At 49.9% G+C, this 24,184-nt stretch overlaps 1 protein-coding gene across 1 annotated transcript in view; it reads right to left on the bottom strand.

Moving 5' to 3' along the window:
* Nucleotides 1-24,184, bottom strand: part of Rarb (retinoic acid receptor beta) — a 163,954-nt gene that overhangs the window by 4,677 nt on the left and 135,093 nt on the right. Inside the window, exons 4-5 of the mRNA XM_026406690.2 lie at nucleotides 22,005-22,165; nucleotides 10,872-11,048 (exon numbers count right to left, since the gene is read on the bottom strand). Coding sequence (XP_026262475.1) covers nucleotides 10,872-11,048; nucleotides 22,005-22,165 — 338 coding nt within the window. The remainder of the gene's footprint in view (nucleotides 1-10,871; nucleotides 11,049-22,004; nucleotides 22,166-24,184) is intronic.

Raw genomic sequence — 24,184 nt, 5'->3', positions numbered from 1 at the left:
TTATGTATCACATGGAGTAGTCTGCTTCACTTTGGTAAGTGTCTTCTCCAGCTCTTTTCATTAAATAACTACAAAAGTTTAAAAAAGAAAAAGGGCTATTTAGGGAATGGTAAATAAAACACAAGAAATTGAAAAATAACTTTATACTGAAAGTAATTCATTTAATTCAAATAAACATTTGAACTGCTACTGTGTGCCACATCCCGTGCTACTTATCTCTCAGGCATTGGGCCAGGTGCTAGGGATAAGATGAATAATACTCTATTTTAAAGAGCTTATTTTATACCAAAAGTAAATACCAAAAGATAACTACCATCTATTAAATGCCAAGTGTTGAACATACCCTATACTCACTCTCTCAAACTTCTTGGTAAGGTATTATTCTTATTTGACAGATGAGGGATACAAGGCTCAGATAAGCTAGGCCTGATGTCATGGTGAGAACCTGTGATTGAGTCTGACTTGAACCAAGTTAGGCCCTGTCTTCTATGATATCTCTGCTCACACAGACACAGGAGTAGAACCAGCAAGGCATGAGGGAGCTCAGAAGGAAAGCTTAGGTGTAGCCAGGAGGGAATCAAGGGCAGATCCATGAAGAAGAGGCATTTCAACCCAGCCCTGACATCTAGGCAGGATTTCTATGGGCAAGAAGCCTGGGTCACTGCAGTCTCTTGGTCCCACGAGATGTATCTTTCCTAGGAAGCCTGCCGTCTTCTGGACAGCTCACTGCACTGTGCCCCTGGGCCTCACTGGGAATGTGATCGGCTGACTCAAACATTTTGCTTCTAGGGACAGTCTGTTCTCAGGTTCCCTCTGCCCTCAGTCCTGCTAAATAGCTCTGTGCACTCCAGAGCACTCAGCCACCTAGAACTACACTGTTCTTGACCAACAAGGGTGAAAGTCTTCTGCAGAACAAGTTTACATACTTTGCTTTTCCCTCTGGGAAAGTCTCAGAGTTGCTAGAAGGAGAGAGAGAGAGAGAGAGAGAGAGAGAGAGAGAGAGAGAGAGAGAGAGAGAGAGAGAGAGAGAGAGAGAGAGAGAGAGAGGAGAGAGAGAGAGAGAGAGAGAGAGAGAGAGAGAGAGAGAGAGAGAGGTGTTAAATGCACTCTGGACAGAGGTGACTATTCCAGAAGGTTGAGGGAACTGAGTTTTGTCCAGATGCTGTACTCAGTTTGGAGGTAACCTTCATGAATGTCTACTTCTGTGTCAACCTGGAGGAGAACAGATGTGATCTGAAAGGCCAGCATCCTTGCAGTTCCATGGCTACGTGCAGAGCAAGTGGCCCTCTGAGGAAGACACCTACAAGGGAACTGCTCGGAGGAAAAGCGCGCCCCCCTTCCCTGCCCGTAGTCCTACCAGGGTTCCTAAAACAAAAATTTGTGTCACATCTTTCATCTTGTCAGGGAACTGCTGGGCTTGGAGGAAGGACACTTCCAGGGGCAAGGCCATCTCGAGAGGCAAGGTGATCAGCAAGAGCCTCCCACCCTCTGGACCACAGTAACCAGGGGGCAGGGCTGTTGCTCTAGACAGCACACAGGCTCCTGTGCTGGCTCTGGCTATCTCCAAGACAGTGACTCAGGAGCTGGCCATCTTCCCACACATAGGACTTCAGTGTGAACCTGGAAGGAGGCACCAGGACTCCCCGTGGAGGGACTTGGCTCTGCCAACAACAACAACAAACCTAGTGTCTTCCTGGTTAGAATCCCGAGAAGAGCCATTAGCACTTCTCACCCTCAACACCTAAGAGCTAAAGTTTCATTCATCTCCTACCCTGTGCCAGGCCTGTGCCAGGTAAAGCACTTGCATGTGCTACCTCTCACCCCATATGAGAGGTAGCACATGGGAACAAAGCCGAAGGGCTTATCCTAGGTCACATAACTACTTGGAGACATGAATTGATTGAGGCTGTTTCCAGAGCCTGTTCTCTTACCCATTGCTCAAAGTTGCCTCCTGTCTTTATGCCAATATCCAAACTCAGACACCTCTCTACGGTTAGCTGACCCCTGGCCTAGTGTTGATTGGATGTCAGCCTCATTTGTCCCATTGGCTGGTGGCTCTGTGCAGCATGCAATCTGCACAGCTATTCGGTGCCCCGCCTGGTGTCCTGGAGTGCAGAGCCTGTGGCCTGGAAACAGAAACTTCACATGACAGAGGAGAGGAATAGTGGGGGTCAGGCCCTGTTCTCAACACTTCCTAATGTCCCTGTCGTATGACCACGTGGCACAGTGAACTGGAAAGTACCCCATTGTGAGATCATGAACGTGAGTGATTTATCATAATATCACAGCGAGCCCTCATCTCACTGGACGGGTGGTCATGTTCCCCTCTCAAATATTTGTCCAAGGACCTCTTTGAGACAGTCCCATCATTTCCTCTAGGTGCCTGACTGGCTGATCTGTCTCACCTCATCTTGGTAGCTAAGGGGGTATGAAGCCATTCCCCATCTGAGTAGCAAGGAACCCCAGACATTATGGAGCACACACATTCCCTGAAAGCCCAGGACATAAAGCATGGTGCCCAGGACCACACAAGCAGTGGTAGGATGCCTCGAGTTTCTTCAGCTCCTGGGAGAAACCTGAGGAAGCGCTGGCTCCCAAGTCAGTACACTCAATACCCATAGGTTCAAAACCTCCAGACACATTTATAGTCCAGAATCACATGGATAAATAACTCTTTGCACCTTTAACATTCTATTGAAATGGGCATGCGTGGGATCTGTCCCCCAGAAGAATGAAGGAACCCAGGGATTTGCTGGAAACGGAACAACTATACTTAGGAATTGGAAAGTTGTCAACTGCTCGCTTGAATTTAATTGCAAACTGCAGCACACTAACTCCCTATTTGGAGGGATTTTCCTTCCCCAAAGCTGGACCGTGTCTGGATTCTGATGAAGCATTTAAACTATGTTCTTTCTCCCAGGAAAGCTCAAAACCAAGCATAAAGGGTGCATACAGAGACGGACGCACGTGGCCTGAGAAGAGAGGGTTGGTTCAATGTCATCTTTTATCCAAGGAGCCTTCTTTCCCCGGCTCTGCTCTGAAACAGGCCGGGCCCAGTGTGTAGCATCCTCCTAACAGCTACTGGCTGCTGCTGCTGCCTTCAGAGAGAAACGAAGCAGTTTCATTCTGTCACACTGAAATCAAATGCCAGAGGCAACCACCAAGCTCTTCTCTGGGATGAAAACATGCTTTGTTTGAAAGGAGGGTATCTCCTCTCGAAAGACCAGCACACAGACCCCACGAGAGGGGTAAAAATAGCCTGGGCCAGGCTGACGCACCAAAGGAGAATCCTGTGGGACAGCACAAAGCTCCTGTTGATGGTCCAGGCTGATACACTCCGAGGCACAAGAACCCTTTCTTCCTGCCTTCGCCTAAGACAACCGTGTGTCTTTCTAGCACTTTGAACAAGCACGTGCCTGCTGTGTGCCTCCTTGGAGCAGCCTGATTGACAGTCTTGCAAAAAATGTATGTAGGAACCCAGAGGCAGAGCCACAGACTCGTCCACCAACCAGCCAGTGCCTCTCCGCTGGTGAGTGCCTTTAAGGACTCCTTCATTTTCACCCCTGCTAGAGAATACTATGAGGTTAGTCCACAGCGGCCAGCACACACCATTCAGCAGAGTAACTGTTCCTTGCTAAAATCAGGCCTAATGGCTTTCTGATGGTCATCTTGAGATGCTGCCAGGCACACTGTTCTCTCTGTTTTCCATAATTTGCCCTTGATCTTCACATGCCTGACTCTGCTTACAAGAGCTCAGCTTAAAGTTCAGCTTCTCAGAAAATACAGTTGGATATGTTTCCTAAAACCCATTTTTCTGTGGCTGCAGATTGTCAAGTCCCCCTCAATCTTCAGATGAGTAGGACCCTCACTGGCTCTTTGACTGCAACTTTATGCAAGATGCTGAGCCAGGACCATCCCGCTAAGTTAGCACCAGACTCCTGACCCACAGTGACCTGTGAGATGACAATGCTCATTGTTTAAGCTGATAAGTCTAGTGGTTATATATTATGTGGCAATAGATGTCTTCTTAGAGCTCAGTTCATCCTGCTCTTGAACTAAAGACAAATCAAACTATACCATATATTCTCTATGTGTCTGACTTTTGTTCACTCAATATGATGTAAGAGTCCCCCGTGTTTGGTGTATGCAGCAGGAGTTCATTTTTTTTCCCCTTGCTGTACAGTATCCTACAGCATGACCCACCATCCTGTTTTATTTTCTTTATCATATTTTGTCACTTTCTGGGTTTATTGGCCTATCTCCCTTCTAGAATATAAGCTCTGAGAATGAGACTGCTCTGGATCCGTCTTGCTTTCTGCAGTGTCATTAACATCTAGGACAGTATCTTCCACCCTGCAGGTGGTTAATAAATACCTGTTAAATAAATGAACAGGATTCCCTCATCAGACTCTCTTTCGCCTCATAAGCAAATTGCTCAGCTTTTCATCAAAGGAGAAAGTGCAAATTGCTCAACCTCTTTGTCTCTATGCTGATTGTATTTGAAAGTTATGGGAAGATCCTGATCGGATTTGACTACCTGTCCCCAAGTGCTTGCGAGAGAGTTTCAGCAAGATAATAACAACAATGACACATATAGGGCACCCAGAACGTTCTCCCAGTGGACCTGCCTCCCGGCCTGCCCTCTGGGAGAAGGAAACCGACGTGCTGGATTGCACTGGACCCGCTTTCCAGACCAGCACTCTAGCTGGCCACTTGAAAAAGAGAAACAGGTGAAGTTGTTTTAGTAATCTACTTTGGACATAGTATGTCCAAAACTGTTTCAAAATGGAATCAATATTTTTTTAAAATGTCATTAAGAAAAAATGGTTACATTTCTGAATACTAAGTTGCAATTGCAACTTCAGCCACAGGGCAAGGTCCTCCCTGGCTACGGGTGACATGTGGCAACTGAAGAGGGCAGCCCAGTACTTCACAGTTCACAAGGCAATGGGGCTTCCCGGATACTGATGGAGGTGATGGTGACGGTTTGCTTAAAGAGGCACTTGTTGTGAGCCAGGAATTAGTTCATTCTCCCAACAACCTAACTGGGGAGGAGCTACCATCATACCCATTTCACTGATGAGTAACGGAGGCCCATAAAGATCAATTAGTTCCTCTACGCCCTTATAGTTTCCACGTGGCAGGGCTAAGGTTTGAACCCAGGGAGTCTGGCTGTGGCGCCTACTCCTGGCTCACTGACTTCCTCACCGTGGCCGACCAGGGAACAGGTCCAAACTCATGGGCAGGTAAACTGAGGCTCGGAGAGACACAAAACCTCCTCCTCCTGGCATATGTGACCTGACACAATGCTGAAGCCTGAACTCAGGCTGCGGGTGAACTCAGGCTGCGGGGCTCAAAGATGAGAGTTTGCTTCTCTGCAGCCTGGACTGGTCTCTACTGAGTCCCTGGGAAGGGGATGCAAGGTCTGCATGGGAACGACCCTCCGTGGCCGCCACACGGTCTCCAGGACCTCAGGACTCACAAATCATGTTTTGAAGTGATGCAGGCAGCCCTTTCTGCGTCACCAGAAGCCAGGTGCCGCTGTGACTGGCATGGGAAAGTTTTCCTTGGGGGAAGGGAGGGCAGAGGGCAGCAGGAACCACAGGGCAGGAGCTCCCCACAGGGCAGGTCCTCCCCGCTGCTTGCACAGTGTGGTGCTTAGGCAGCAGCACACAGGCTGCGATTCGAAATTTCACCCCCGACTTGACTCAACCACTTACTCAACCCAGATCGTCACCAAAGGCCTTTTCCTGCTTCAACAACCAACCCCCACCTGGTGGCTGTCCTCCCTGCACCCATGCAGAAGGCACAGCCAACCCACTGCCAAGTACACCATGTCTTCAGGCAGGGTAGTGACAGCGCCCAGCAGTGAGGGGCTGGGGATCCCGTGCATTCAGGGAAGACCTTTCTGGAGACGTGGCCTTCAGGCTGTGAGGGGGAGCTGGCCAGGAAAAGGGACGGAAAGAGTTGAATGTGGTCCAGTTGGCCCAGGAAGGAGGGACATTGTGCCTCCGCTCCTGAGCAGCCAGGTGGGCAGGTGGGTGGCCTGAACACCCTGACTTGCGAGTGAAGAATCCGTGTCCCCATGGGGTTGAAATTTCAATGTCAAAAGCAGAGTTACTTTTTGAAACTCACTGTCCCCCACAGACTTTTAACAAATCCTCTTCTCATCAGAGAACTGCTCCATGTCTCCATCTTCAGGAAGGTGATTTGACGTCCTGTTAGGGTTTGGATGTGAGGTGTCCCCCAAAAGCTCATGTGTGTGCGACAACACGGAAGTTTAGGGGAGAGACGATTGGGTTGTGGGAGCCTGAACCCAATCAGTGAATTGATCTCCCGATGGGATTAACTGGATGGTGGCTGAGGGTGGCTAGGCAGGGTGTGGCTGAAGGACGGCTGTTGGGATCGAGCCTTGGGGTATATAGATTTTGCATCTGGCAAGTGGATTCTTTCTCTGCTTCCTGGTCACTGACGAGCCACTTCCCTGGGCCACTCTTCTGTTATGGTGTCCTGCCTCACCTCAGCCTTGAGGAATGGAGTCTGCTGTCCATGGACCATGACCTCTAAAACCATCAGCCCCCAAATAACTCTTCCTCCTCCACAATTGTTCTGGTTGGATCTTGATTCAGAGGCTGAGAACCTCCTCATGGAACCCTCATGGGGTCTTTGGTTCCCCCCAGGGGTGGTCTCGGGGTCCTCGTTTATAAAATGTGGATGATAACAGAACCTGTGAGGATGTACTGAAGCTCAACAATTGTAACACGTAAGGGGACTGAGGCTTACCAGGCACTGAACACTGTACCACATTTCACTTTCTCCAGACCCTAAAAGGAAGCGTACTATCACCTTCATCTTAAATATGAGGAAACTGAACATCAGACAGGGGTAGTCATTTACCCAAGGTCACACAGCTAGTAGGAAGCAGAGCCAGAGTTGGAACCCAGGCAAGCAGGTTTCAGAGACCACACCTGAGCCCCTCTCCAGAGCTGGGGCAAGCTGAAGAGGAGCAGGATGAATGGGCAGCCATGTTTGTGGACGGAGTAGGGGTGGGGCAGGGGACATAAGTCCTGTGGTAAAACTGGGGACAGGACCAGGCCAGGTGGAAGGACAGGGCCTCATCTCTTGTCTCCACCATCACGTTCCCAGTGACTGGTCCACAGTAAGTGCTCAGCAAATCTGTGTGAGAATCATTTCTTCAACGCACTCAGCACCTTCTGACGATACAGAACGGACATCCACACCACGGTCAGACCCTGGCATGGCTCCCTCAACACCCAGGGGGTTTTATGGCCCTGAGAATGGAAATGCACATGCCTTCCTGACCTCAGCTCCTCCTGCTTCTATATTCCTGGCAACACGTAAGATACCATCTAATCTGTTGATGTGCTTCTTAGCCATCCCTCGCCAGCTTCCCCCACCCCAGAGAAGCCAGAAGTAGGAGAAAGGGAAAGTAGTGAGAGAGGGAGGAGGAGGAGAAAATGGATAAAGAAGATGTAGTTGCTGGCACGGTGGCACACACCTATCACCCCAGCAGCTTGGGAGGCCGAGGCAGGAGGATGGAGAGTTCAAAGCCAGCCTCAGCAACGGCAAGGTGGTAAGCCACTCAGTGAGACCCTGTCTCTAAATAAAATACAAAATAGGGCTGGGGATGTGGCTCAGTGGCCGAGTGTCCCAGTACCAAAAAAAAAAAAAAAAGATGCTAAGATGCTCTTCTCTAGGATCTTGTGATTAATTTCATTTGCTACAAATTCTTAGAAATGAGCTCTTGTCTAGGATCAAGTAAGTCTACCTTTTTCTCTGTCTCATGTGATGGGAGGTCTCCGCCCTCCCCCAACGAGGGCTTTTTCCTCCTCTTCCAGTTGAGGTATGGGATTGTCAGCAAAAAGGCACAGTCCTCTGAGAAGCAATCAAATATTGAACTAACCCATGCACATACATGAGTCTCCAGCTTTGCCCTCACTTTCCACACCAATGGCTGAGCACGTGGTAGTTTGCTTCTGCCCATGATCGCATTTGATTCCATTTAGGAATTGCCATAGTCAACAGCTTATTTGCTCGATTTTTCTCTCCTTGACATAGGTAAACCGAGGCTTGGAGAGCTTCTGCCTTGCTCACTGAGGAGCTGAGGGCTGATTCTTGGATGCACGGGCCAGTTGGAGGAGCTGTGTGGGGCAGCGGGAAAGATGGCAGCCCGAGGAGGCTGGGAGGGGATCTGCAGGGGCGATTTAAATCTCATGGAGACCACATCCTGATCACTGAGGATGCGGCTTTGCAGAAACAAGACAAGACGCTTTCCTGTGGGATCTCAAAGCATCAGCCTTTCCAAAAGGCTGGGGCTGGGACTGGAAAATCACAAACTATTACCATCTGGCAAGACTGAGAAATCAGCAGAGGGTCAAGGTCAGAGCAGGAGCCTCGGGAAGGCTCCAGGTCCTGGTGGGGGGCGGGGGGGGGTGGCCTCGTGGTGCAGGGGTGTCTGAATGACACAGCATTTTTTTGGGGGGGGTGTGTGGACTTGATTTGCTGTGTCACCTCATAGATCACTCAGCCACTGTAGGACTCTGAGGCTGCTCTTATGTGACAGTAACCCAGGCTACTATCTTAGAGGGCACCCTGAGGCTGAAATCCCACGGAGCGTTCCATTTTAAACACCTGTCAGCAAAGCACTAACTAACAAGCCCAGCATCGCTGCTTCTTACTCCAGTTGCTCACTATCAACATCATTATTGATTTGCCCCAGATTCTGTCAATCTGGCTGCTTCTCTCCCTGTGGCCCATACCTCTCACATCTCCACCACTCCCAAAGGATCCTGTTCGTTTCCTGTCCTCTTTTAGACCTTCTTCAGGACTCTGGAGTCAAAAGACTGGGGTTTTGAGGATGGGCTCTGGTACTCGCCTGACTTGGTGACTCACCCATCAGCCTCTAGCCCCCTGATCTGTAAAATGGGCTGAATCTCCATCCCTCACAGAGTTCTGTGAGGCTCAAAGGATGAGGGTCAGCAAACTCTACAGGTGAGTGCTGCTCTGATGTTTTGGCTCTTCTGAAAGCTTCTGAGTTTATCCAGACCCTCTGACTTCATGAGAAGAAGAAAACATTTGCTCTCAGGATCTCTGGCACCTGTGGGTGACTGAGTCTCTGTGAACACCCTTCCTCAGATCTAGTTAGAAAATCCAGGGTCACGCAGTCCTTCGTTTCCTAATGACCATCCTCGGGCTTGAATGTGTCTTCCACGTTTCGTGGGTTGGAAATGGACACAAATTCCTAGGTTGACTAGAGGTGGGCCTTTGGGAGATAATTCGGGCGAAATAAGGTCATGAGGCTGGAGCTTTATCAGAAGAGGGGGGACCCGAGCTGGCACCCGGGCTCTGGATCATGTAACACCCTCTATCATGTCATGATTCAGCAGAAGGCCCTCAGCAGATTCTGAGCAGCTGTCCATGCTGGGCTTTGGGCTTCCCAGCCTCCAGAACCACGAGCCCCACGAACCTCCATTCTTTGTAAATTATGTGTCTCGCGCATTTTGTTATAGCAACAGAAAATGCATCAAGACACACCGCACCCAGGGTCCTCTCTCCTCCTGAGTGGATTGCATGTGTGTGTGTGTTTAATGGCAATAATGGTTTCTGCTTTGCAGAAGGGTTTATACCCCAAGCTATGAAAGACATAATAAAAAGAAAAAGCCATGCTTTCAGCTTTTTCAACCTCAAGGGTTCCCTATTTTCTAATCAATCCTTCCACTTCCTCCATAGGTCTCTCTGCACACCCTCCACCCCGAGGCATGGCACATCCAGCTCCCATGCCCAAGGAAACAGTCCTGGCCAGAACTGGCCACCCCATTCCAGAAGCCTCTACGGGGCAGAGAAGAAATGGACATCCAGCCAGCAGAGGCCAGCAGAGACCAGGCAGGAGAGATGTGACAGAAGCCTCACCCTCTCCAAGGCTCTAGAAGCTGCAGCGTGACGGTGGCAGGGAGCCCAGAGGCACCGGGAATCCCCCTCGTACACTCAAGGAAACAGGCCCCCAGAGGTGCTACGGACTCCGTGTGTCCTGTCCCTGACATTCCTAGGTTGAGCCCCGGCCCCCCAGGCGATGGTATTCAGTAGGCCTGGGGAGAATCAGGTTGAGATGAGGTCAGAGGGCAGGGCCCCACGAAGGCACTGGTCCCCCTGTCAGGAGATCAAAGGACCAGAGGGAGGCGCTCCTCTTGCACACTCTCTCCCCCTCATGAGGACACAGCAGGAAGCCATGCATCTGGGACGCAGCAGAAGAGCTTTCTCCAAGCACCCACAGCCCTGGCTCCTGCTCTTAGATTTCCGACCTCTGGAGCTGAGAGCAAAAACCTGTGGTGGCCAAGGCCACCTGGTGTCTGAAAGGTCAAGAGGAAGGGGGTTTCCCCAAGGCCACAGATGGAGGTGGGGCTGGGCTGGGAGGAGGGGCTGGAGCCAGGGTGCCACCGTGCCACCTCCCATCAGCTGGGCCTGGAGAATCCTCATGGTCTTTCCAACACCTCAGGGCTGTCCATGAAGGGGTACCAATGTCCACTGCGGCAGGGGGAGCATGAGCGACAGAGAGGAACGTGATCCTTCTAATGAGTGGCCTGGCCTGTGCTGGAAAGAGGCCTCGTTAGGAGGCAGGCAGCAGGCCGTGGGCAGAGGCCTAAGATGGGTCCCTCTCCCAACATCACGCAGGGGGTTCCTCGGCTGGGCACGGGGGACAGGAAGGTCTGTCCAGTCCAGGGAGCCCCTGAGCTCTTGGTTATCAATAGAGAGAGGAACAGATAGGACAGGACTTAGTGGGCACAGCGGGCAGCAGACTCTCAGTTCCCTCCTCCCACCGGCCTCGCCCCCAGGAGCGGGTGTAGAGCTCCTACCAGGATGTCCAGGCAGGCAGCCTTCAGCAGGGTGATCTGGTCTGCGATGGTCAAGCCGGTGAAACCTGGCAGGCGTTTCGCAAACTCCACGATTTTAATAATGCACTTGGTGGCCAGTTCACTGAATTTGTCCCAGAGGCCCAGGTCCAGTCGAACTCGATGGTCAGCACTGGAATTCTGAGAGAGAGAGAGAGAGAGAGAAAATGCCATCGGGTGTGGTTTCTGGAAGCCCAACACGGGCAGAGAGCGCACGGCATCTTCTACTGACGGGCTCGTGTTTCACTCCGACCTCAGAGCTCCTTGGTGGCAGGATACATTTTTAGCCTGGATTCATCCTTTTCAAATGCTCAGAATTGTCTACGTGTACCACCAGATAATCACGGAACAGACGAGGGCAAGTTTCTGTGTACGCAGTTATCCAGCCTAATAAATGAAGTTGGGATGACAGAATGAGGATTTACTACTTGTGTAATAACCCTGTGAAATGGGGACACTAGGCCCTGGCCATCAGGGGTTGATAATGTCTTTAAAAATGGGTAACGGAAGGCTGGGTTGTCATGGCACAAACCTATAATCATAGTGACTCAGGAGGCTGGGGCAGGAGGATCGAAAGTTTGAGACAACCTAGTGAGGTCCTGACTCAAAAAAAAACTTTTATAAAAATTAAAAGGGTTGGGTGTAGCTCAGTGGTAAAGCGGCCCTGGGTTCAATCCCAGTATCAAAAAAAAAAAAAAAAAAACACACACACACACACACACACACACACACACAACTGGCCCATGAGGGTCCTGACGAAAATATACACCACACCGCACCACAGTCTGGCCCAAATCAAACTTGAATCAGATGGAGCCTCTTGATCTCACAGCAGGAAATCCAGGAATATCAATATAAATAAAAGACACCACAGAAATACCACTGTCCACCCCCAGAGTTCTGGAAACTCTATAGAACCCAGAGAATGGGTTTCTTCAAGAAATGCACTTGGAAAAATGAAATGGAGCCCTATCTATGGATTAAAAACCCAAATGCTTCAATCCTGATAGATGAGAAATGGGTTTGGGTCTGGAATGTTCCACAAAGGCTCACATGTTGAAGGCTTGACCCGCAATGCAGCAGTGTTTGGAGGTGGCCCTGGGGGGGGCGTGATTGGATCATGAGGGCTCTGACCCCATGGGTGGATGGATCCATTGAGGGAGTCAGAGCTGAAGTGACTGTTGGGAGGTGGTGGAGGCTGAAGGAGGTGGGAGTGTGTCCTGTGGGGGGCATGCCCTGGGGGACTCTATGTTGTTCTTTGCCCCTTCCTCTCTTGCTATGCTTCCCAGATGCCACGAGGTGAGCCGCTCTGCTCCACCATGTCCTATCTGCCATGATGTTCCGACTCACCACAGGCCCATTGCAATGGAACCAGCCAACGCTGCACTGACACCTCTGAAATCGTGAGCCAAAATAAACCTTTTCTCCTTCAAAATGCTTTTTCTCAAGTATTGTGTCACAGCAATGAAAAACTAACACAATAAATAAGCCTTGATAACAACTATGCAATGAAGGTCAGACAGCATTAATAGGAAGAAAACAGAGATGCATGCCATGATGTGAATAAAACTTAAGAGCATCATGCTAAGTGAAAGCACACACACACACAGACACACACACACACACACAGACACACACACACAAAACTACGTTTATATTGCATTCTGGAAAAAGCAAAATTACAGCAATAGAGCAAGAATCAGTGATTTCTACGGGCTGGGACTGGATGGTGGTGAGGCTGCCCATGAACTTCAGGAGGGAACTTTCTGGAGGGAAAAAAATGTTCTGCACCTTGACTATAGTCAGGCTTACATGACTGGATACTTCTGCCACATTCATTGAACCATATCCTTAAAAAAAAGATAAAAAATCGCATCATGTAAAACACATTCCCCAAACTTGATTTCCAAAAAATATATATATTTAGGAGATATTCCAGATGAGGTATGAACCTGATCTGAATCCTGATTCAAATACACTGTAAAGAGATTGGAACAAATATGAGAAAACTCAAAATCCGAGAGATTAAGGCATTGGAGATACCATTTTTATTTTAGGACGGTAAACTAAAATCATATTTTATCTGAAAATAAAAATCACACCGATGGTTTGTTTGCACAAGTTCCTCTGGCTTAGAATATATGTTGAAATGTTTACAGATAACATGATGAGAGGTTGATAATTTACTTCAAAATAATAGATCGTAAGGAGTATGGGTGTGAGGGCTTTAGAGATAAGGTTGCCCGTGTAGCAATAACAGGGCTTCATGATATACTATTCTTCTAACTTTCAGGTTATACTTGAAATTTTTCATAATAAAAATAAAAGACAAAAAAAAAACCTGATCATAATAATACTTCCACAACTAAAAGGCTGAGATTGTCTGAGGTTTTGGGGTGCTTCCGTGGCCTCATGCATAGTAGCAGATGAGCCGAGGCTCCCAAGGGGCAGGAGCTGTCCCAGGGTGTACGGCTGGCCCAGGTCTCAGGGAGGCGACTCTAGCCCAGTGCTCCTGCCTTCCAAACATGGTGATGGAGGCTCAATTCTGAGACTTTGTGATGGGAAGAACTAAGGAAGAGAAGTTCTGCCAGAGAGAGCAAGGATTGTCAAAAGCTTTCACGCGTCTGTCTACAAAGGAGAAGAGACAAGATGACAGATGGCAAGAGAGAGGAGGTGTGGCTCAGCCTTAAAAAACGATGGGCTGATGGATACAGCCTCACCTGATACATTTTTAAAAAAAAAAAAAAATCTAAGTTGATTTGATTTCTGTCACCTGCCATCAGAATAATTCTGACCCATGCACAGTTCTGGCTTATAGGCATTGAGGTCTGAGAGCTTCACATCCCTCCCAGTCGACCCCAGGGACCATCAGGACTCAAGAGAAGACGTTCTACTCCTCTGCCACCCTCGCCTCCTGCCTGGATCACTGCAAAAGCCTCCTCACTGATTTTCCTCTTCCCACTCTGGTCTCGTCAAAGCAGTGAGTCACTCTGATCAGAGCAAAGAGGTATCCTTTAAAAACACAAGCCTCTCCTAAAATAGCCTATGCTTTCGCATTTCACTCAGGCTAAAGCCAAAGTCCTCTCAAGAGCCTGTAGGGTCCTCCAACTGCCCCTCGGTCCCTTGCCCCAGCCACAGAGGTCTCCTTGCTACAAGCCAAGTATGTGCCTGTCCTAGGTCTTTGCTTTGGCTGTCTTGCTACCCAAGTTGCTCTTCCTCAGATTTCTGCTGGGTGCTCTCCCTGCTTCCTTCAAATATTTGGTCAAATGTCACCTACTCTTGAGCCTTCCCTTGGTCCCTCTAGGAGGGCAGCAGCAGCCTTCCATCCCCAGCATGGCACACACACCCTATCCTGCTCACGTACACTGGACTTGTCTCCTGGCGCGCATGATCATTGGCTCATTCAATGACGCTTCTTGTCTGACTCTTACTGCCCAGGTTGCCCATGACACAGCCATCACACAGTGGAGGCTCAATAAAGATTGTCGAGTGACTCAATGAGTGAAGCTCCCGCAAGCCCCTGCTGCTTGTCTGAGAGGCCCCGGGATGACTATCATTTTGAGGATGAGGCTCAGGGATGCTGGGTGCTAGCCTGAACCTGCTGGTGAAACTGAAAACTCGGTTGCCTCCCAAAGCAGGACTGAGCCATCCAAAGAGAGGTAAGGTCCCCCGTGGCCCTCTGACAAATGCATCTAGCTCTATAAAGGGAACTCTGTGTCCCAAACAGATCTTTCTCCACCTGCGTTAAAGTCAGTTTGCAGGAGTCCATCCACTCCGTTGTTGCTTTTACCATCCATCAGCAGGGAGAACCAGAAGAGTTGGCATGCGAGTGGGCAGCCACAGAAGCTGTGACGATGACGATGGCGGGGGCCCTGGCTGCCTTCCACAACGGTCCTCACAGACAGTAGGCATGCATCCTCCAGATTTATTCGACTCCTTTCCTCAAGGACCTTGGTGGAATACAGTACACTCGGGGGAACATCAGATCAAGATGTGTGGCCATTCAGGCTGTAATTAAATTTAATAGGCAGTTTATCCGGTCCGTAGGAAGATGACACGGAAGAGAGGGACAGAGGCAAGCTGATGGCGGAAATCATTTCACCATAGAGTATCCATCTGGAAAGAAAGACATTGCCCCGCCCAGCAAGTGTGAACGAAATCTTCATCAGTGTGGATGGGGTCCCTCCATCATGGGCCAGGGCTGAGGCAGAGAAGCCTGTGGCACCTTCTATTAAAAATAATGCACAGCCGTCGTAACGGCATGTAAATCTAACTCACTATTATGCAAACTGAAGGGAAGAGGCAGTTAATAAAACACAAAATAACCCGGTGTTTTATTATACCGGTGGCTGGATTCATAGGCACGAGGCTTAAAATGGCTTATATATTATCTTACAGCCGCAGCACACAGAGCCCCGGCCTGTGGGGGCTGGTGATGGAGGTGGCTGCAGGGAGCATTGAGGATCAGATGGAGGGGAGGGACCTCAGGAGCATTTCTAAATGTGCAGGGGATGGAGGGGGACAAGGAGAAGGAGGGGACAGGAGGTGATGGATGGTCACAGCAGAAGGGCAGGGCAGGCTGATGGGCATGCACTCTCCTGTCTCACTGCTGAGGGCACAGCCTGGGCTGGGTCTCCCCAGAAAGACCCCTAGGGCAGGAGCTCAGGCCCACCTTCCCAGAAGCTGCACAGCAGCAGCCCATATGGAGGAATGAGCTCGAAGGCCCCCCAGGGCCATCTTCAGCCCAACTCTACTAGGCAATCCAATTAAATGGTAATTCTTTGCAAATGGGTCCCTTTCTTCTGTTGGTTTGGTTCTCTTGCTGCTTTTCTGGCTGGGATTACTTTCAGAAAAAGACCCACGAGTGGAGGCTGAGTCGCCAGGGTCTTTAAAACCTCACTGAAGGCAGCTTCTGGCTACTACGGGCGGTGGATTCCAAGCTAAAGAGGAAATGCAAACTTTTTTTTTTAAAGGGAAAAAAAGGAATTAAAGTTCTGTCGGGATGTTGGGAGCCTCCACAGAGGCAGGCGGCCCCCTTCTTTCTGAGGTCTGAGGTCTTTGGATCATCCTGAGAAATGGGAGTTCTTTCAAATTCTAACTGTAGAATGTTCCTGCTTTTTCTTTAAACACAGAAATACACATATGCACACATATAGATATATGTATCTATATGCCTACAAACATATGTATATAAAATAATAATTATTAATTATCATTCATTTAATCATTAATACTGATGACCACTCATTACCTAAGGCTTACCTGAGGCCGGGAACCATTCTGTATGCTCCGTTAACTTATGTCCTACAGCACCCCCATGATGTGAATAATATTATGGTTCCATTTGGCTGATGAGCAGGCTGAGGCCCCAAGAAGTTCAACCACTTGTGCAAAATCCCCTAGGCCAAGCAGATGCAAAACTTGATTTGCCAAAATGGGCAGGCTATGGCATCGATGCTTCCCCTCTGCATATATGACATGACCCTTCGGTTCCTCACATGTTCTACTTCCTGGTCCAAACTTTGGCCTCCTAAAGTCTGTGTTGTAATTGTGATCTTCTTCCTGGTTGGAAAATCTGGGTGCTTCCTTGGGTTGGCTACAGATCCCCTGCATGGTTATGGAGAGACTATTAGGTGCTAGGCCAGCATCTCTTTGTGGTCAACGTGTACCTAGGCACTATGACAACATGGCCTCCAGAGCGTATCAGTGGAGGATGAGACACAGAGGCCCCCAACCACAGGCAGCCTTTCCTCAGAGCCCAGACGCCCTCTGCCAGTGAGGAGAGCTTGGAAGCCACTCTGTGACGCCAAGTGGAAAGGTGGGCATTGTCTTCAAGGCACAACATGGCCCATGGGTGGAGAGGGCTCCATGGATTTGGCCGTGAGCAGGGGACAGGTGTTTCCTAGCTGTCTGGCTAAGAGAAAATGGATGGTGAAGGAGTATGTTGAATGCAATGTTTTAGGGGTTCCCCTGGATCTCTGATGCTTAAAATTCCTGGGCCTGGACCAAGCCTGGAGGGGCCTCTCTGACAGCAGTAGCATCTTCACTCCTTCAGGAGATTCTCTGCAAAGCTCCAGGCCACGTTCATGTTGTTACCTTGGCGGGGAGTTATCTTTTCCTTTTGTCACCATCCAGCCAGACCCTGGGTACTTAACAGTGCCTAGAAAACATTTTTCTCCTAAAGATGAGGATCTAAAAGCTCACAACATTTGTCAGAAAATCTGATCTTCAGCCAGACTTTGCCACAGAGCTGCGAGCCCCGAAAGGTAAATGCGGTCACTCCAGTTCTGCTCTCACAGGTATTACGGATTGAACGGTGTGTCCCCAGAGATATGTTGCTGTCCTAACACCCAAGACTGCAGAATGACTGCTTGGAAATAGAGTCTTTACAAAGGTAATTAGGTTTAAGTAAGGTCACTAGGGTGGACCCTGATCCAGTATAAACAGTAACCTCATAAAATGGGGGATATGGGGACACCCACATGGGGAATGTGACCTGAAGGCCTAAGGGAGAAGAAGGATGTAGGAAGATGGAGGAGTGGCAAGCACTTATAAGTCAAGAAGTGCCCAGGCAGCCCTTGGCATCAGAAGGTATCAGAGGCAAGGGAGGATTCCCCCAGGACTTTCAGAAGAAGCCAGGCCCTGGTGGCAGCTTCAGAACTGTGGGACAATTATCTAATGTCCTCTCAAGTCCTCCAGTTTGAATTCCTTTATTAGGGCAGCCCTAGGAAACGACACCCTAGCATGCAGTAAGCACGTGCTGGAGGATCAAAGAAAGTTCTAAGGATATGCACCAGGCAAGGGTTGTTTACTGGCAAGAAATGGGAGGCTTATGAAGTTATGGGCTGGTTCAAGGTGAGGGAGGCTGGGAGGGGACAGAGTAGGGATGGGAACTCAGGTCTCCTGACTCCTCACTTATCTTCCACCTCACCTGGTGCACCTCTCCTGGGACGCTGACCTCCCTGAGTTTCAGGTTTTGATTATCTGCCTGACCACAAATGTTACTTGTCTAAAAAGAAAGCCAAGCCCGAGAATGGCTGGAATTGCATCTTCTAGAAAGTCTTTAGGTGGCTTAATGATTATGTTTGTGGTCAATTTTCTTTTTTTTTTTTATGGGGTACTTGGAATTGAACTCAGGGGCACTCAACCACTGAGCCACATCCCCAGCCCCATTTTGTACTTAACTTAGAGATAGGGTCTTCCTGAGTTGCTTAGCACCTCACTGTTGCTGAGGCTGGCTTTGAACTCGTGATTCTCCCACCTCAGCCTCCAGAGCCTCTGGGATTACAAGGAGTGCACCACCGCACCCAACCTTTCTTATTTTTTATGCTTATTTTTTTTAAAAAAATAACTTTGTCCTTATTTATTTTATTTTTATGTGTTGCTGGGGATCGAACCCAATGCCTCACATGGGCTAGGCAAGTGCTCTACCACTGAGCCACTACTCCAGCCCTGTTTGTGGTCATTTTTCTGGTAGGTTAAGGGTTTCTTAAATCAGTGCAAATTCATGAGCCCCTCAGAGGACATCTTATATTCCACCAGCCCTGCAGGGTGATGAACAACTGCACAGGGCTGGTTGGGGCCATGCTACCTGGAAATCTCAGGTCACACCTCCCATAGCCCTCTTCAAGAACTTGGACACATGGCTTTTAATAATGACAAGATGTTCGTCATACGATCCAGAGGGGAACACTTGCCTGTCTGCATACCTCCTCTCCCCCAGAAACTGTGAGATCCTCGGATACATTTTTCTCAAGCATCAGTACAATTCCCATGGTACCAGTGAAGGAGCTGAGGATCAGATGGTGGTGTCAAGTTGGCAAGGTCACGCACCTCCTAAGTAGCACAGGCAAGATTTTGCATCTGGGTTTAGGAATCCCTCCAAACCCTGGTTACATGGTGGCAAGGTTTGGATTTGGGTCTACAAAACCCTCTAAACCCCGGTGACATAGTTGCTAGGGGCAACTGAAGGAGGCAGCGTCAGCATCCTCAGAGTGAGGACATTTCCTCTGTTCCCTTCTGCTCTGGAACACGCCTCTATATATAGCTACTCCTCTGCTTTCTACCTTTCCACCCGGAGTTCACCCCACTCCCTTTTTGTGCAGAGAGGTCATTGGTTAGACAACTTCCCAAGAAGCACACCAACTCCAAAGCTGGTAGGTGGGCACCCTGCCCAGGCCTGGTGGGCATATATTTCTGCTTCCCTCATTCATTCTTGCTACCTCCTGGTGCCTGACCATTTGTCCCAAATCAGCCCTCATTAGGGAAGGAAAAGGAGCTACTCTCTGAACGATTTGTAGGTGGGCGGTTGGCTGCCTGCCTTTTTTTTTTAATTCCTGTCTACCCACTTATTCTGAAGGCATCTGACAGGGATGCCACTCTGGTGAAGGTGGCAGGAAGTTTCTTGCAGAGGAAGCAACTGCCTATCTAAAAAAAGCTCTTTGAAAAACTGCTCGACTGGGAGCTGAGCGGCAGCAGAGAATGTGTTATGGCTTCTGTTATTTATTTATATTCCCACCTACTTCCAGAAAGGATTTGAAGTCACTTACAATAAAAACAAAGCGAGAGACGCAAGGAGATAGTAGAATTACAGAGAAAGGCCGGCTGGGATACGGTTTCCAAGGCAGGGAATGGGCAGGGCGCATCACCAAGGAGGCTGTGCGGCCCAGTGGTTAGGGTCTAGCCTCTGAGATGAACTTGTATTTCTATTTTCTCTGCTTGATTGAAAAAGGTGCAGAAATGTCCCTATGAAGTTCTTGTGGTTTAGCTATGAGGTGTCCCCCCAAAGTTCATGTGTGAGACAAAGCAGGACTGGGAGGCATATGTTTCTGCTTCCCTCAGAGATGAGATGATGAGATTATGAAAGATGTAACCTAACCATGGATTAATCCATTTGAATGGATTAACTGGGTGGTAACTATAGGCAGGTAGGGTTTGTCTAGAGGAAGTAGGTCACTGGGGACATGCCATTAGAGTTTATATTTTGTCCCTGGCACCTTGTGTGCGCATTCTCTCTCTCTCTCTCTCTCTCTCTCTCTCTCTCTCTCTCTCTCTCTCTCTCTCTCTCTCTCTCCCTTCCTGGCTGTCAAGTCCTGAGCCACTTTCTTCTGCCACATCCTCCCGCCATGATATTCCGCCTCATCTTCGGCCCAGTGGAGTTGGCCGACCATGGACTGAGTCTCTGAAACTGAGCTGAAAATAAACTTTTCCTCCTCTAGGTTGTTCTTGTCAGGCACTTTGGACACAGCGACACAAAGCTGACTAAAACAAAAGTGCTTAGGATGATAGGCCCCACTTAACAAGATGGCATCTCCCCCACAAAGCGGGGTGAATAGGCAAAGGCCCAAGAGGCCCAGTGGACAGTCCCTCTGCCTTGGGCCAGAAGCCAACCCTGAAACCAGGATTTGGATGCCAATAGTTTATGTGGAAGGAGATCCCAGGAAACCTGGGAAGAGTCATAGGGAAGGGTTGAGGGCAGATGATAGTCAGTACAGACCATTCCTGGGCATCGGGCTTGTGCTGACTGTGGAATTCTGGGAGATGGCGGAGATAGTGCCTAAGAGCCATCCTGCCCACATGGCAAGGAGGCCGGGGTCCTGATCCACTGGCTTCTGTTGATCTGTGGTTGGAGGCAGGCTGCTCACACGTGAGCCACCCCAGAGCCCAGGCCACACCAGGGTGTGTTCTGGGGGGACATTGCCTGTGTCTTGCCCCTCTGGCAGATCAGAAGGGGGCCCACTTCACCTGGTTGCCACCTAAGTCAGGGCCTGGGGGACTGACGAGGCTGCTCTAAGAGGAGGAGGCAAGAAGGCAGGAGGATTCTGTATTTCCATTGGCTGGGTCTCACCTCATGACCCGGCGCAAAGCCTCCTCTTTTAGGAAGACCTCCCCACTCGGGTCTCTTTTCCTTTGCTGGAGAGAAAGGTTTGATGTATTCCTGGAGAACAAGTACCTCCTCCTGACCAGATGCCTCCAGGGGTTCCTGCTTCCATTGTACCTTGTCAGCTGACCTCTTGGTCTCGACTGTGTGTAGGAGTTGAGAGATCCGCCTTGGGAATTGAACCGTTGGTTCGGGTTCAAGTCTCACCCCTACCGCCTGACTCTGAGGCCATAAGGACAGAGGGGACGTCTGACCAGAGGCGTCGGTTTTCCCCACTCTTTACAGATGATACACAGACTCCTCGAGGGGCGTTCAAGATCCTGTGGGGCATCCCCCATCCTCACTCCCACTTCCGACTCAGCATCAGGAATACCCACCATGAGTACAACAAGTGCCAAAATGCCTTGGAAAAAACCCAAGGACCTCAGACATCTCCACCAGCACATCCTAGACCAGCCAACTAACGCCTCCCACGTTGTCATCTCACCTCCCCCTCGCCCCCTTCTTGATTTCGTAATTGTAGCGAAAGCCCTTTCTCACATAACAGGAGGGAGTACAGGGGACCACGCACCCAGGGGGGCTCCTCCACTCTGCTCTTCCAGGCCCCGGCTTGGGTTTATACACACATATCCGCTCCCCAAAGCCAGACCGTGGCCCAGGAAATGGCCCCAGTCATCTTGGTTCGATTTTATAGCTGGATTGGTGTTTTTAAAAAGTCTGATCCCATACCCACTCTGGGCTCCCTCTGGGTTCTGTACAGGTGTTTACGTGACACCTGTGATTCTTTGCTGGCTTGATTTATTCCCTTCACTAGACCAAAGTTCCTGAGAGCAGTGACAGCTCATGTCGCCCATGCCTGGCCTACAAGTGGGCCTACAGGACATGTTCAGTCAATGCTTTTTCAGTGCTGGGGACTGAACCCAGGGCCTTCTGCGTGCTAGGCAAGCTCTCTCCCACACCTATTACTGCTTCTTCTTCTTCTTCTTTTTTTTCCATTACAGCTTCTTGAGCAAAATGCATGCATGACTAATGGAACTGGGGAAATACCCATCTACCCTGTGACTGTCTGAAGGCCACCACCTGCAGAGATATGGCCACGGTGCAGCCCCACTCCGCTGACAGGCAAGTCCTGGGATGTTCCTACCAGGCCCAGGGCAGAGTGTGTGTGAGGGTCTGTGCCCACGCTCCCAGCGGCTCGGGGCGGGAGCGGCTCTTACCGTGGTGTATTTGCCCAGCTGGCAGAGTGAGGGGAAGGTTTCCTGATGAGCTTTCCGGATCTTCTCCGTGAGGTCGTCCAGCTCCGCTGTCATCTCATAGCTCTCTGTACATTCCTGCTTGGAGGGCTCCTTCTTCTTCTTGTTCCTGTCATTCCTGACAGCTGGAAATGAGAGACAGGACACATCAGAGATCACTTCAATGCTGGGCCTGGGCTGCCTGGGCCAGGAGGTTTCATCGGATACTTGGAATGGGAACAGAAGGGAGAGGTGGGATACGGACATCCCTGGGGAAAGGGAGCTGTGCAGCCGGGGGCCTGGACAGACAGCGAGGACTGCACGTCTGTGTGTGCACCCGCCAGTTCTTAGGGAAAACTCAGGTCACCTGGAAAGCTGAGCCTTGGCGAGTGGGAGAGAACTTTCTGTGTGGACTGAATTCCTTGAAGAAAAAAAATTCTTCCAAGAGTGCTGCTCCCAGCTCCAGAGGGACGCCCTGAGAGACATCACGAGGGCCCCTCTCTTGCCAGGGAGTAAAGTCCTTGAATGTGGCTTCGCAGCTGGTATTCCCCAGCCCAGCATCGGAGTGTCTTTGCTTTCCAGCTTTCTGACCGAATCATCGCTTTTGAAGAGATGTGTCTTACGAATGATAAGATGATGGTTTTTACCTTCTCATGTTTTTCTGCTTGCAACATTTTCTTTAATAACATTATAAATAACAAAAGACAATATGGTATTTTTTTGCGGGGGGGGGGGGGCAGGGAACCAGGGATTGAACTCAGGGGTACTCAACCACTGAGCCACATCCCCAGCCTTATTGTGTATTTTTTTTTTTTTTTTTTTTTTTTAGAGACAGGGTCTCACTGAGTTGCCTAGTGCCTCGCGGTTGCCAGAACTGGCTTAGAACTCGAGATCCACCTGCCTCAGCCCCCTGAGCCGCTGGGATTACAGGCATGCACCACTGTGCCCGGCTTAATGTTATTTTAAAGAAGTATGAAACGCTCAGCCTGTAAACCCCATCTGTTCGTTCACCTGTTCATTCACAGATGCTCCATTCCAGGGCCCACCTGGCCTGCTGCACCTCAGCATGGCCGCCTCAGCTCCTGCACAGTTGGGCTCAGGCCCGGGTGCTGTGGAAGGCCTGTGCTTCTTCCCACAGCTCAGGCCTCTCAGATGACGGCAAATCAGAGTGTAACTCAACGCCCAGCCCCTGGCTAGGATCTCCTGGGGAAGGAAACTGGAACCCAGGGAGGCGGACAGGTGAAACCGGACCATGCAATCCCCTCCGGGGAGTCCATGTTCCCTGGGGACCCAGGGGTGCCAGGCTGGACACCGCCTGGCTGTGTCTGCCACCACTGTGACCTGGGAATCTATGCTGCAAAATGACCCAGGGCATAATCTGATCTGCCCTAAGAGGATTTGGTCCTGGGTTGCCCACGCAAGGACATGCCGGCCATTTGAGAACTGGCAGGCCCCTGGGTCCACGCTGGGAGCGAAGAAGAAAGACAGGGAGAGAGGAGAAAATATAAAAGGAAAGAGGGAGTTGGAAAGGGAGACAGAGAAAATGGGAGGTGAATGGCACTGGGACATGAGAGCCCAGGAGGAAGGGCAGTCGGGAGGAGAGGGCTTGGCTTGGACATCTTGAAGACTTTCCTGGCAGCTTTATCTCCAGAACTGCATTTAACCCCCTTATCAGGCGAGCAATTTCAAACCCATTCTGCTGGTAAAGAAACTGAGTCCAAGGAGGCTGAGGATTGTGTGCATGTTTATGTGACCAATAAGTCATGTGGACTCACTTATTCCCAAGGAAGGGACATGTTTGAGGAGAACATGGTTCCTAGTATTGTGTTTCCCCTAAGACCCTGAAACAACACTATCCTAGTCACTGGAGGGAGGGGGAGGACTGGGTACTCGGTCTCAACTGTAGTCTTTTCCACTGACCAGATCCTTCCCAAGACAGAAGCTTCCTAAGCTGATGGGGGAAATCTTCCAAATACATGGCTTTGGCAGCTACTTTGGTGTAGGAGGCAGGGCAAAAGGGCGTCCTGTAGGATTTCAAGGCAGGAAGAAAATAAAGAATATAGTAGGCAAAAAAGATACAGTGAGAGGGCACTGGCAGCTTGAGGTGGCAGAGATGCCCCCGTGGTGCTTCTAGGGAGGGGTTGGGGGGTATGGCAGAGGCTATG

This window comes from Urocitellus parryii, chromosome 3 (genome assembly GCF_045843805.1).
Source record: "Urocitellus parryii isolate mUroPar1 chromosome 3, mUroPar1.hap1, whole genome shotgun sequence".
In the NCBI taxonomy this organism is placed as follows: domain Eukaryota; kingdom Metazoa; phylum Chordata; class Mammalia; order Rodentia; family Sciuridae; genus Urocitellus; species Urocitellus parryii.
This window is presented reverse-complemented; position numbering and strand designations above follow the sequence as displayed.